Here is a 14117-nt window from a genome sequence, read left to right on the forward strand (position 1 = left end):
TTAACGACAGAGCATTAGTCACCTCCAAACACTTACTGAGAAAATAAGCCAACCTTGAAATCTGTACCTGCAAAAACCATCCAAAGTAAATCATATGAATAAAACTAGTGGTAGTTAATATTTAAAAACTCACTAGAGAACACCACTGCCTCTCTCTATAAAAAATTTGCTCCAGAAAAATGAGAAGATAGACAAATCTGATTTTGTATGGCTCACAGAGATGTTTCAACATACCTTCCACCTTGCATTGGGGTCATCTGTCCATGAGGGGTGGAGGCCGGAGTAGGTGGCTTCAGGTCACCTGGAACCTCTGCCATGGAATTACTGCCAGTTGACTGGGGAGTCTGTGGACCTTGCAAGGATCCTGAGTTAGCTGATAGTAGTAGTACCAAGAGAAAATGGGGGGAAATCTAGAGGTTATCAAGTAAGCTCATCCTTGATAGTTATTGAAAAAAAAAAAAAAGAAAATAAGACATCATCTGATGTAGAAATAGTAACAATATCCATTGCTGGTAACAATGTAGTAAAATTAATTGCTCTTACATTGTTTACAGTGAAAATTAGTAAAAGCTTTTTTTTTGGTAAACTATTTGGCAACACACTTCAGATGTGAGCCATAAAATATATTTATACCTTTTGACTGGGTAATTGCTTTATCCCAAGAAAATAACCTAATATAAAGAAGGCTTTCAGCAGAAAAATGTTATTTCAGTGTTGTTTATAATGGAGATAATCTGAATATCTGAGAGTAAGGAAAAATGGGATGAAAATTTTGGTATATCAAGTTGATGGACTATTGTGCTGTTATAGAAACAAATTAGAAAAATTATCTGGGTCTTAGGCAATGAGAAGTGTTTACATTGTAAAGCAATGATACAAATTAATACAGAGCTTTGTATCATTTCAATGCCTTCTCAATGTCTGGATATGTCTATGCTGTCATTAATAGTCATCTTTAGAGTTATGAAATTATATTGTTATTTACAGAACACAAGTCATATTGGTTTGGAGTTCTTTAATGTCAGTACCAGAGTTACAAGACTTGGCTTTAACTATAATTGCATTATAATAACAGAGCTCAGAATTGAGCAGATCTTTTAAAAACTTAAGTGGGATTCTTGCAAACAATTAAGCCCACCTGAAAACATAATATTTTAAGGGCTCTTGCTTTATCATTGATCACAGTCTTTAGCATGTTAGATGTTCAATAGATCCTGGTTTCACTTATTAATTAAACAACTAGTAATTGAATGAATAAAGTGCTTGCTATATTGTAGGCTGTTTTCTACAGCTGGATGCACCAAAGACAGAAAAAGACAAGAATTCCTGCCCCCATACAGTTTACAATGACTACTTTCAGAACGGTAACCCTAACAAACAGAATTAATGGCTGCTTGTAAACAATAATACTACATATATTATTATCCATGGCTCCTCTGCTATGAAGTTCCAAAGGCTCACCACAGCTACCACCACCCACACTTTAGAGGAAATGGAGTTGAACAAATCACTGGAGACTACGGAGTGTGCTACAAAGGCGTAAGAAACAGCAATGAGCCTGTTGCTTCTCCTCAGAAAGCCTCAGCTGAGCCCAGACTTCGCTAGCGAGGCCAGGTCTGCCCGGTCCTGGGTCCTGGCCGTGTCGAGAATGAACACTGACGACTACGCTAGCCAATGGGGAGCTTGTTCCGTAACATCTCCCCTGGGTGCCTAGGGCTGGAGTGACTCAGGGATGTTCTCACAGGTGCCAGGAAGACTAACTTCAAAAGTAGGTATCTTCTTAGATGTAGATACCTTAAAATAAAAACTTACCAACTCATGCTTACAAACCAAATTTTGGTAAAACCCTGGAAATGCATATTTAAAAAGGAGATATAATAAAAGAAAAAAGTAGAGTCTTTGACAAATGTGTAAGGATAACCCTACACATATGACTGCGCCATAGGGCTGGAAGGAGAAATAACTGGTTTCTTAAATCAAGAAGCAGATTGTACAGCCGTCTGTACATCTTCCATGGAGCATGGCTCACAAGGCTGTGATCTCAGAATGACCCTTATTTACAAGTATTCACATTTACAGCTAATAAGAAAAAAAAAAAAAAGGAAAAATTCTCCCCTCTTGCTGGTGTGTTTTCCTTTCCTTTTAGGGGGAAAAAAAAAAAAAAAAAAAGAAGGCAGCCAGGAGGCTGGCTCTCCAGGATATCCCTACCTTGTGCCAGAAGTTACAGATGTATACTCGAAAGTAAACAATGCAAAGGTTACTGAAGGTTAAGTGCATCCACACACTTGAGACTGTACAGCCAGACTCCTAGCTGGGAAGATGATTTACACAGCATGAACCCGGTGCCCCAGTTCTGGCTGGGGTTACGGGAAGCAGGGTGGGGAGAAGAGCGATAGCTGATATGCCCCAGGTCTACAGCGACCAGAGGTCATCCAGAGGGCACCTCTGTTTATAACCCGAGCCCCTTTCTCATTTATCTTCCACTGAGGATTCCCTAGTTGGATCCATGACAACCCATGACAAGCTCCGTGACATCACCCGACGGCTAATAATAGAAAGGCAGTCAGCCACCTGCCAGCAAAGATGGATGGGTTTTTGGTTACAGACTTACCAACTGAAAGTGGAGCTTCCTGCCACCTCCCCGCACTCCTCCCAGGCGGGTCCCCTCCCCTCTCCTCCCCGACTCTAGCTTACAGGCGGGCCCAGGCCACCTGGGGAGGCGATTCCTGTGGCTGTTCATTAGAACTCCACAAACTTTTACAGTCTGTTATAGCAAGAGCCCCGCCGGCACCTCCGAGATGCAACCATACCCCCAGTCCTTGCTCAGGTTTCATTCAGGAGCCTTCCTCTGGCTGACTTGCTCTAGTCCCCGGAAGACACAACCTGGATCTCTGGCATGAGAAACCACACAGCCACTCAACAGTGAAGATCGTGGTACAGCCCCCAGGGCTAAGGGGTGATACCCCTCAGGGGCTGACAGGATTGAATTTCAGATCCGTATCAGCTGCATCAAATCAAAACTGGAATACAGAGGGATGACTTAGAATGCTAAGTCATTAGCACTTAGGATTTAAGTTGGCTCAGAATGACCATTTGAAAAAACCATCTAGAATGTTTCTTCGGAATCTTTTAGTTGGTTGCCTGGATGTACTGGTAAGGAATAAACTACAGTTATGTTCTTATGGGAAAAACCGACTTCAAAGAACACAAACGTTGGCTGAAAATTAGTTTAAAAAATTTTTGTAGTGTATGAGGCCCTGACATGGCGAATACCTGGGAATAATTTGTTTCCCTTCTCTGACAATAAAAATGTTTCAGAGGCATTTTCCTCAATGATAGGTCTGGAATCAAAGAGGCCACAATGCACAGATGCTGGAGGAGATGCCCGGCCTTAGGTTGAGAGTCTGATGTTACTCACTGCCCTACTGCCCAGTCCGTGTGTCCGTCTCTCTTGCTGAGCGGTGCGCAGAACACATGAGCCAAGCAGACTGGCCCCGTGCACCCTGCACGATGCCTTCCAGGCCTCGCACTGGCTGAATGGCTAAACTCAGGAAGGCTTCTTCCCCTGCTTCCTGTTTCACAGGACTTGGGCTCCATTTGGACCACTAAGAAGAATGTATTATCAGAAGCGCATCTGCAATCCAAGCTCTTTTGTGCAGTTAAAGCGATAATGTTGCCATAAAAACGGTAGTTTAAAAAAAAAGGGGGGGAAAGGAAAGAGCTGACTGTTAAGAGAACAGGCCCTGTACTTTCTGAACTATCTATACCTCAGCAGGATTTCTTGTACTGAAGCTGATGCACACTGGGAGAGCTATTCTCCATACAGAAGTGCAGACCATTCAGTGACATGAGTTCTTTCCTGGCAAATAAAATATACTTTTAGATCTTTGCAGACATTGCCACTTTGTTCCCTACACCCCACCGGGTTTTTATTTTGGAAAAATAGTTTCGGAGCTGTTCATAGGCAGCTTGTTAATGTTGTGAGATTTTCGAAATTAGATTTCACAGTTTTTAAAGTACACCATAACTGGCAAAGGCTGTGAATCTTTAAGGGTGGGGTTAGAGAGGAGGACTTCTCTATTTGTATTTAGAACCGACAGATCTATATCTAGGTATGCTCATTACAAGTGCACCTCGGGCCTAAAAAGTATTTATTTGAGATCTCTAAGAGGCCTTAGATATTAGCATCGCCATCCAGATATCAGCTAGAGGGAATAATTAAAGGAGAAACAACTTCTTTCTTTGGCTCACAAGATACCACGTCCTATGTGTAAACAGTTTACCTATTACAATGCTACTTTAAAACACAGGTGTAGTAGGTACATCTAACTCTCTGATGCTAGAGCCAGATGTCTGGGATCAAGGCCCGGTTCTTCCACTCACTAGCAATAATGGGCCAGTCTGCTTAGATTATTTATTTATTTATTTATTGAATTTCTGAATTTTATTTAATTTATTTTTTTATACAGCAAGTTCTTATTAGTTATCTATTTCATACAAACTAGTGTATATCAGTCTGCTTAGATTTTATGTGCCTCAGTTTTCTCAGGGATTTTAGAACAGTATCTATCACAGGGCTAACATGAAGATCAAATGATAAAGCACTTAGAAGAGCGTCTGGCACACTGTAAGTGCTCAAGAAATACTGGCAATGAGCTACGATCATTTGACTGCAGAGCAAGCAAGCCTCTGCTGGGGGAAGTGGCAGGTACCATTAGCCTCATCTTGTACGTAGGACAGTGTGACTAAGCGTGGACCGTCCCAGGGCTTGGACATGGCCAGAAACAGACAACAGAATGATCAAATTTAACTTGAGTGAGGTCCCCACCCAGAACTAAGGATGATGCAAGTTTCCTCCCATGTCTAATATCGTATTTATCAGAATATGATGATTCAGTAATATCAAATCTGAAACACTAACAAGCAGAACAAAAGCTAGCGGGAGAGCTGAAAGAATGGCAGGGTCTCCCACAGTTGAGTGAAGAGACAGGAGAGAAGGCAGGTATCATCCATATGATTTTGCTTGTGAGAATTTAAGTGAATCACCATTATTCCTAAGCAGTATTTTAAGATTCCTGACCTTGGGGTCAAAGTTAACTGGACTACCCTTTCTCGGAAATAGGGCTATATTGACCTTTATCATGAGAGTTTGCTGAATTCCCTACAAGCAAAAACTTGCTTGGCGGGGGACATTAAAAACTAAGTCCAAATTCCATTTTGTTAACGTACAAATCGGAGCATCTCTGACAGAGGCGGAGGTGGTAGAAGCTGGCTGTTAAATCTGCAGGGTGGCGTTTCCAGTATTAGCACAGGTTACTGGGGAGACTTATTTTGACGGTCAGATGGAATATTTTAAAATAATTGTATAAGGAAGAAAGGTATAAAACTCAGAATTCCAAAGTCTACTTTGACTAAAAAAGGTAAAGCAAAAGAACAGTGCCTTCAAAGTGCTGACCGGAAATGACAATACCCCAAACTTTATTCTTTCTTCCCTCAGGCACTGCCAACGGGGTCTACTTAAACAGACAAGACAGAACAGAACACCCCTGGCTCTCTAAGATCCCGGTTTGCTCTGCTTGCTTTACTCTGAGCGGCCTCCTTAGAGCCTGGGAGGGGCTCCATGGGGGCGGGGTCCCCGGCTCGCCCGCCGCTATAGCTGCAGCACCACCACTTACCAGGAGAGGGCGGCTGGAGCTTGGGCTGCTTCTTGGTGTCTCCCGTGCTGAAGACTTCCGGCGGGGGCTCCTCCCCTCGCTCAGTCTTGCACTCAAAGGCAAACAGGTACTGAATATACTGCTTTTTCAGGGAGCTCGCTGCACTGCTTGAAGTGCCAACATTGAGGTTGGTTGCCAGCTCACGCCACTTCTTGTTTTTATTAACCTGGGGGAAACAAAACAGGCAGGATCACTGGTTTGCAGCAAAGTGGCTTGTTTAAAGCCAGGAGACAAAAAAAAAGCACTTAATGTCCTGGTTTACTTTTTTTTCCTTCACTTGCCTCTTTTAACTAATGCTCATTATTCCCACTCAGTAGTGCATAGACAGCGTTTACAGTTATAAAACCATTAAGGAACCTGCTGATAGCTACATAAAAAGCATTGCTCGTGGAGATTCTTCTGCCTGGTGCATCTTCTAACACCTCGCCCTCTCCCAGAGCTGGTGCTGTCCGGGCCCAGCAATTGATCTCTGAGCAAATGTACGCTCTCGCTCACACTCATCCCCATACCACCTCTTATCTTAAAAAAAAAAAAAAAAAAAGGGTGTCTAAAAAACTAACATAAGAAGCAATAACAGAACTATTTTGCAAGTTAAGTGTTTGAGCCTTAATGTGAAAAACAATATCTTCTTCCAACAGCCACAAGCTTCCAGAAAGATAAGCCTATAATTTTGGTCCACGCCCAGCCTCTCACGAGGCTTTCTTGTGGTGTTGGGTGAATCAGGCCCCAACCAAATGACCCCAACTTAAAAGCCCGGCCGAAGCCATCAGCCCTGTCTGAGCTGTGGAGCCACCAGGTCGCTGACATGGCAGCACCTGTGGGCTTGGGAAGGGGTGCACAGGACTACCCAGTGTTCCCACTCACACTTCGGATGGAGGGAACACAACTGCAAAAAGAGAAGAGAAAAAAGGAAGGAAATCCTCAAATGTTATAAAAGGACTTGAATTACTTTAACCTTTTGATTCCCACGTGGGAACAGAGTTACATGACGTTGAAACACGAAGGAAACGTGAAGGCCTGCAAACACCTGGGGAATATTTTGCCTTTAGACATTTCCTGTGTTACGTAGCATAGGTTAAGGGGACAGTGAGTTTTAATGAAATGTTCAATTTTTGGATTCAGACTTTCTCACAAAGCTCTTTATGTCCATTTACTTAGTACTAAATGGTGCACGATAAACCATGGAATACTCTTGGGAATGCTCAATGCCATTTTTGTTACCTAATGCCAGGCTGCAACAAGCAGGCTTGCAATTGCTTCCCAAACAGTAAGCAGAGCGCTGCCTGATATACCCTGAATGAGCTGATCTTTCTGTGGCTGCAGCACCTATTCCAACCACATCTGATGGCCACCAGGTAGAGCGCAAGGCAGGGTGTAAGCAACAAGGCTGCCAAAGACTCACCACCACTGTGAATCACTGCTACGTTCCAGCAGCTTCATTAGCTAAGCCAGCAGAGTCCTGCTCACAGACCCAACATGGGAATACACACTACTGACAGAGTGAGGTGTCTAGACAATCCCTACGCTTCTGCGATGGGTGAAACCCAATTGTTTAGCGTCCTGGGGATTCTAAAAAATCTGTCAGGGGGTCTAGGTGTAAAGAAAGAACGGTCAGGGGAGTCTATGCCTATAGGAGAAATGTCAGGGGTGTCTAGGTGCAGAGAGGAAAGGTTGGGTGGGGTCTATGCTCAGAGGGGAAAGGTCAGGGGTGTCCAGGTACAGAGGGGAAAGGTCAGAGGGTTTAAGTGTAAGAGAGAGGTGTGTATCCTGACCTCTCCCTCCACTGAGCACCACTCACACCTGGTCTGCATCCTGTGATTTACCATCTGATCAGGCAGTCTGGAGTCAAGCTCTGATTGCTTCAGTTGTAGGCCTCAGGTCTCGGGTGGGAGGAGGCACCTCAGGGAGGGCTGAGAACAAAGGCCTCTCCTGCATCCCCAAGAGCTGTGTGGCACCGAGACCAGGGTGGGCCCTCAGTGATACCTGTGGATTACATGACCTGCCTTTGGATAGTGAGGCCCTGCACCACCTGAGGCCCGAGCAGCTACTTTCATTGATCTGGGTGGGAGCCTAGGTATTGACAGGTTTTAAATTCTCCCAGGTGATGCTAATGAACAGCTAGGTCTGAGAACTACAGGCAGATGAAAGGGCTTGCGTTTTGCAATCAGACAGACCTGGCCTCACCACCTAGCCTGAGAATCCCTGGGCCACAACATTGTACAGTCGGCCTTCCGTGTCCCTGGGTGATACATTTGTGAATTCAGCCAACTTCAGATTCAAAGTATCAAAAAAAAAAAAAAAATTCCAGAAAGTTCCAAAAATCAAAACTTGCATTTGTACCAGCAACTATTTAGGTAGCATTACATTTTATTGGATATTATAAGTAATCTAGAGATGATTTAAAGTATACGGGAGGTTGTGTGTAGGTTATATAAATAAGGGACTCGAGCTCTGAGGATTTTGGTATTCGTCGGGGTCCTGGAACCAATCTCCCATGGATCCCAAGGGACAACTGTACTTCATCTTGTTACATCTCTTCTTCAGGGCTGATGACCTTGCATTTCATGGGTATTGAGAAAAAAAGTGACAAGAAAAAGCACAGTGCCCAGAACGCAGAGGGCACTCACCCCTTAGGACACTTTCCCCCATTCTACTTCGGGACATGGATACACAAACCAGACCCAATGCTAAAAACTGGGCTGAGACTGGTGAGGAAAGTGTGGCCTCTAGGGTACAAAACTGAAAGGGGAAGTGCAGGGGAGGCATCTGCACAACCCCCAAACGAGCGCCTCCTGGAATTCTGCGCCCATGCCAGTCCCAGCCCTGTGAGAAAGGGACAGCACTGCTCTTCTTGTCGCCCAGGGAGAGTGGACGTGGTCTTAGAAGTATGGCTTAGTTTTCTTGCTAAATTGCTCTGGGTAGAGGGAAACAGTGAATTTGATTTATATCTAATCTAGATAATTTAGTCATTTGCAAAACATTTTTATTTACTATGAAATTCTGATAGATTCAGTAGAATTCTGGAGCTGTCAGGGACCCGAAAGCAAAATCTAGCCCAAATGTCTTATCTTACAGATGAGGATTTGAGATCCATATAAATGACTGAGGTCACTCTGCGAGTGGGCAGCGGATCCAGGTCCCTGGCCCCAGCACTCTCCCCCTGCAGCACATGAACATGGATCCCCGTAAAAGTGACCTTCCCAGGGGCTTCGCTTTTCCTTTGTGAGAAAAAAATTTGAGCCTGTATATTCAAAGAAAGCTGCTGTAAGAGCTTATCTATAGCATCTCCTCATTCATTCATTCATTCTCACCTGTGCCAAACCTCCAATCTCTTTAACGCAGACATAGAGTCGGAACAGGTCCAAGGGCTTCTTGCCCACCGCAGGCAGACTTGAGACCGGGGAGCCTCTCTCCTCCATGAAGGTGAGGTATCGGTCTACCCACAGCTTCCTCTCTGGCTCATTCCCCAATTCATACACCTTTGTGATCTTTTCCCCAGTGGTGGTGGATGAGCTGGACTTCTAGAGCCCAGAAGGAGCATTTGGAGATGGGGCATGGGTGGGCAGAGGGAAAGGGAAGAAGGTGAGAAAAAATCAATGAGCTCCCAAATACAAGAAGAGAAGAAATTTCAAAACTACTGCTATCACACAACAATTAGGAATGAAGGCTACTAGTTCAGGCACAAAGTACACATTGTCTTAATTAAGAATTTACGTTGACTTTAAATAAAGGGCCCAAACTCCCCCTTTTATATACTTGAAAACCAAAAAAAGGAACAAAAACTTTTTTTTACTTTATCGATATAAGCGTTGAATCCCAGAAGGCAAGATTCCAATGACGCCTCGCGTCATTTTTAAAAACGAAAGGGTGCTATAGCTCATTGAATGATCACAGTGAATTTAAAACTTCACACGTAATGTTATAGAGCCCCCCAAAACTACATGGACTCCTACATTTCCTTGTCAAAATGTGGAGGGCCAATGTGTGTCTTCATTAAAACTAAATCATATGGAGGAAGGGCAAACACGTGGTACTTGCTGAAAAATATAAGGTAGGTCACATGTCACAGGACCCAGTGGTGTGTGGGCTCTACACTGGAGAGCTTTGTAAACTAATGGCCAGCTGAAGCTCCGGCATTTGCTAATAACGACCTGCTTTCCCGACTTAAGATTTCTTGAACTTCTCTGCCAAGGTTAAGGGGCTGTTTAGATATTTTAATACATTTCTTAAGCAACCATGTGTTAATCACAAAGACATGTGCTATTTCATACTCCCAGCATATCTATGGATGAATACACACGTTTACTTTCATGTGCCCATTTGGTTTATACTGATGCTCTAATTCTTGGTCTTTTATTTTTCTAACTATGTATTTGATTCTAAAATGTCAAAAGTTGCTGTTTCATAAAGAGCCCAACTGTATATTTTTCCTTTCTTTTACGTCTCTGTATTTGTAACAATATTTGTGCACTTGTAATATCTGCAACTCCAGGATTATTGTGCAAAACCACTTGTAAAGTCTTGATAAAGATTTCCTTGGAATAATAACATACTTCATTTAGTCATGTTTATTTACTAGGTTGTCATTTGCAGTGTATAGCTCTTATTTTAGATGGAGTTTTTCTTAACTCTTTTTCATTATATTTAGCTCAAGATAATTTTAAACATACTGCTGAAATGGGGGCAGTGGTGGTGGTAGAGCCTGAGAAAGGATGCTTGAGAATGAAACTAATCAAGCTGGTGAGTGGCAGAGGTCCCTCCAATTAACACGTAATTTTCCCAAGCTGTTCTCGCTAAAATGTTAAGCCTTCAGTTTTAGAATTATTGAAGCATAGAATCTTTACATAAAATATATAAAACTGGGTAATACAGTTGATGTAAATAAAAAAAGTAGAGTGGTAGGATAAAAAAATAATGTGATCTTTTAGAATTTTATGCTGAAGCTAAAGAGCAAGTCACTTAAAAGTTATTTTAGATAAGAACTTAAAGTATGTATACATGTTACTATATATGTCTATAAGTTCATGTACATACCAGATTATGGAACATACTCCATATCCAAATAAGCTTTTAAAATTTATTTACCGTATTCTCACACCCAAGGAATATCTGACTCAGAAAAGAAACTGTTCTAACACATTTTACACCGCGTTCTCATACTGGGAACGTTTCAGAAACTTTGCCATCATTAATGAGGCGGTTATGAACAGGAGGTTTCCAAATCATAGTTTTGAAACTTTGTCTTTATTGGGAGGTACGCTGAAAACAATGGACCCAATCTTTTTTTTTTTTTAAATAAAAATTTGAAAGAAGAACCAGAGGAAAAAACGATTATCACCTAAAATCCATGAAAACCACCACCATGAACCTCCCCCTTGCAGTTCATCTGTGAAGAACTGAGAGGAAAAGTCTGAGATTCCATTTAAAAATAAGAGATATAAAATCAGTCGTTTCAGTTTACAGTCACTCTAGGTGCTCCGCCAACATCCCGAGTAACAGATCCAGCTGCTGTTCTGGGCCAGGCCCTCTCTAAACCCACACTGTGGAAGGGCTCCAGGAGAGAGTTAATCGTGACCCAAGCAATGAGACTGTGAAGTGTTTGTTTCTGTCTATGAAAGGAGTGGATTCTCGTAACCTGAAACCGGCCTAAAGTAATGATTTACTTAGTTTGACCCTCCATATTTTAACTTTTCTTACCTTTCTTTGTTAAGTGAACTTAAGTTTAATTAACTTCTACGTATCTCAATTTGTTCTCATAAAACCTTAATGAAGGTAACAGTTTTTAATAGAATTGTTTTACTTTTCATAGTTTTTAGGTCTTCAAAAATGCATTTTATGGTGCCATAATGTAAAAAAATGCATGCATCTGTATGAAAAGAAAGTGGTCAAGCCTCAGTTTTATGTTAGGGCCTAGAAGAGGCCTCCCCTGATGCCGGCTCCCTGGTCTGAATCATCATCGCAAGCTTTATGTGTCCTTGGTGGCACCTGGCCTCACAGTGCGTAGAGGCCTATGTTTTGCGTGGGATTAGTTGTCTGCCCTCCGCTCTCCTGACTAGACTTTAAGTTCCACGAGGCAGGAACTGGGTTGATCTTGAATCACCAACAGTGACGGCACACTGAAGGTACTCAGTACGTTATCTGTTCTGAGTGAATACTCAAATGAACAAGAAAGGTCTGAAAAGTCTAGCACCATCCAAGTAAGAATTAACAGCTGATTAAAATATTCTATAAACAGGTTGTCAGTGAGTGAAGTGCTAAGTGAATGTGGACACAATCTAATAAGACTGAAAGCTGAGAAGGGATTGGTGGGCGAGTAACATCTCCATTCCCAGCTTCCAGGGCTGCACACTAGCCCATTCCCTAAGTTAGTATTTGGGTGCCCAAACAGAGAAAAAGGACATTAAGAGAAACAAAAGCCCTAGGAAATAAAGACTGTACACTTTATCACTGATCAGGCTCAAAACACACTTTTTTTGTTCAGAGGCATTAATTATGATGTGACCTTTGGATAAATGTCATTTATACTCTACCCACTGACAATGGGCAAGAAAACTAGCCCTGAAGAAAGCTGGTTAACTTTTTCAGGCCACTAGCACCACCTCATATTGCTTTGGTATTGTAAAAATTGTATCCTACTGCATGAAACAGTCGTGGAGGCAAGAAAAAGAAATGGAGATAGCTGAAAAATTACAGCAAGACATTATTATGGTGCCACAAATGTTTTCCTTGCATATAACTTAATTAAGTCTATAAGTACACTTTTCCTCAAGTCTTTGAAGCAGATTTACATTTCAGCAGTCTTTACCATATGCCTGGTAATATGTGTATATGCATGTGTATGTGCAAATGTTTATTTTTATTTTAGAATGTTTTGTAACAAAACAGTGCTGGTCCATGGCACACTGTCAAAGCATAGAACATCTTTGTCATTTAGTCCATTTCAGGCCTGCTATTAGATAGGCTTTATTAGAAACATTGTTAGGAGCAATTTTAAGTACAAATTAAAGTTGTATCTCAGAAAGAGAAGTTAAATACTCTTCAATATATATCTGCAGTGATTTGATAGCAGAGATAAGCTTAGGCCCTGCATAACAATCTCCTTTAGTTCCTTTCTTGAATGAGCATCTCATTAGAGGGTGGTGCTGTTTTTTCAACACAGAGCAATCTCTAACACCTCCCACTACCTCAAACCGCATCTTCTGCTGGTCCCTTGTTCTAAGACTGGAGCCAGAAGTTTGCTTGTAAATTCTTTTTTTTTTTTTTGCTTGTAAATTCTTAAACAAAAAATGGTTATGGTACAGGGAGAGATAATGTATGTAGAAATATTAATGAGATCAACAGTTCAGTTTTCTTTTTTCTCATATTTAAGTAGAAAGGAGGGTTTTGATAATAGTTTCCTACAGGGCTTATTGGATAGAGATAATGTGACTAGTAACTTAAAATAAATATCTCAATCATTCTTTATAATTCAGGAATCAGCAAGATGGAAATTTTAAACCTATAATATGGTCTATTAGTAGTCTTTAATAAATTATTATTCTTAATTATTATCTTAAGGTTTTAAAGATATTTTCAACCTCTGAAATCTTCCCCTCTGAGCCAATAAATAAATGTTTTTGAAAAGTTATAGCTGGGGTTCTACCTGTTAACTTGAGAGTATCATTGATTCAGAAACACTTTTTCTATGATTAAAACAAAACAAAACACCAAAGTAGATTATGGGACCGCCCCCCCCGCCCCCCAATGTTGGCTGCCTTCTGAGACTCAAAGCAAATAACACAAAGATATCAGAATTAAGGAGCTGCACTCTCTCTTCCATTAGTTCTGCTTAATCCATATTAGAAGCATTTTTCATTTCATCTCAGTTGTTGAAAAAGCGAAACATATGTCTACAAAGGAGGTAACAGCGAATATTGCCCTTTCTTCTTCTGAAAAGGAAAATGCTGGTTATACTAGAGCTCCACATGAATTTTACAAACATTTACTGGAACTACCAAGTCTTCAAACCTTCAGCTCTATCTGTTTAAACCAGCGAATGGATAATTAATAGCAGCCTCCTTTTGGGGTTTTGACTAGATTGCCAGATTCTGCAGTTAGAGTCTTCTTCCCTCCAACTTGCTTTTCCTGAGCTGTGCTCTTCAATACATTGTCTTGCAAAAATTAGCGCATTAATTAAGCCTGCTTGGCAAGTAATTGCATGTTAAGATTTTTTTTTTAAAGGTCTTTTGATTCCTTATATGAATGTAAAATAAAGGTTACTACAGTGCCATTCTTCTTCTTTTTTAATGGCACAGAATTAATTTCTTTAGTAGGAAAATAAAGGCCTAGCTCTACAGACAGAAGAATATTAAGGCTAAAAAAATTCCCTTATATGCACATTTCCATTTTTGTTTTTTTAAATAT

The 14117-nt window shown here is 41.4% G+C and overlaps 1 protein-coding gene across 7 annotated transcripts in view; it reads right to left on the reverse strand.

The window, feature by feature from the left end:
* ARID1B (AT-rich interaction domain 1B) overlaps positions 1-14117 on the reverse strand; it is a 416950-nt gene that overhangs the window by 20403 nt on the left and 382430 nt on the right. For all 7 annotated transcript variants that reach the window (XM_082633300.1, XM_082633303.1, XM_082633305.1 and 4 more), the window contains 3 exons: positions 9026-9235; positions 5676-5880; positions 235-373 (listed from right to left, as the gene is read on the reverse strand). In XM_082633300.1, coding sequence (XP_082489426.1) covers positions 235-373; positions 5676-5880; positions 9026-9235 — 554 coding nt within the window. The remainder of the gene's footprint in view (positions 1-234; positions 374-5675; positions 5881-9025; positions 9236-14117) is intronic.

This window comes from Mesoplodon mirus (genome assembly GCF_964341445.2).
Source record: "Mesoplodon mirus genome assembly, chromosome: 10".
NCBI lineage: Eukaryota > Metazoa > Chordata > Mammalia > Artiodactyla > Ziphiidae > Mesoplodon > Mesoplodon mirus.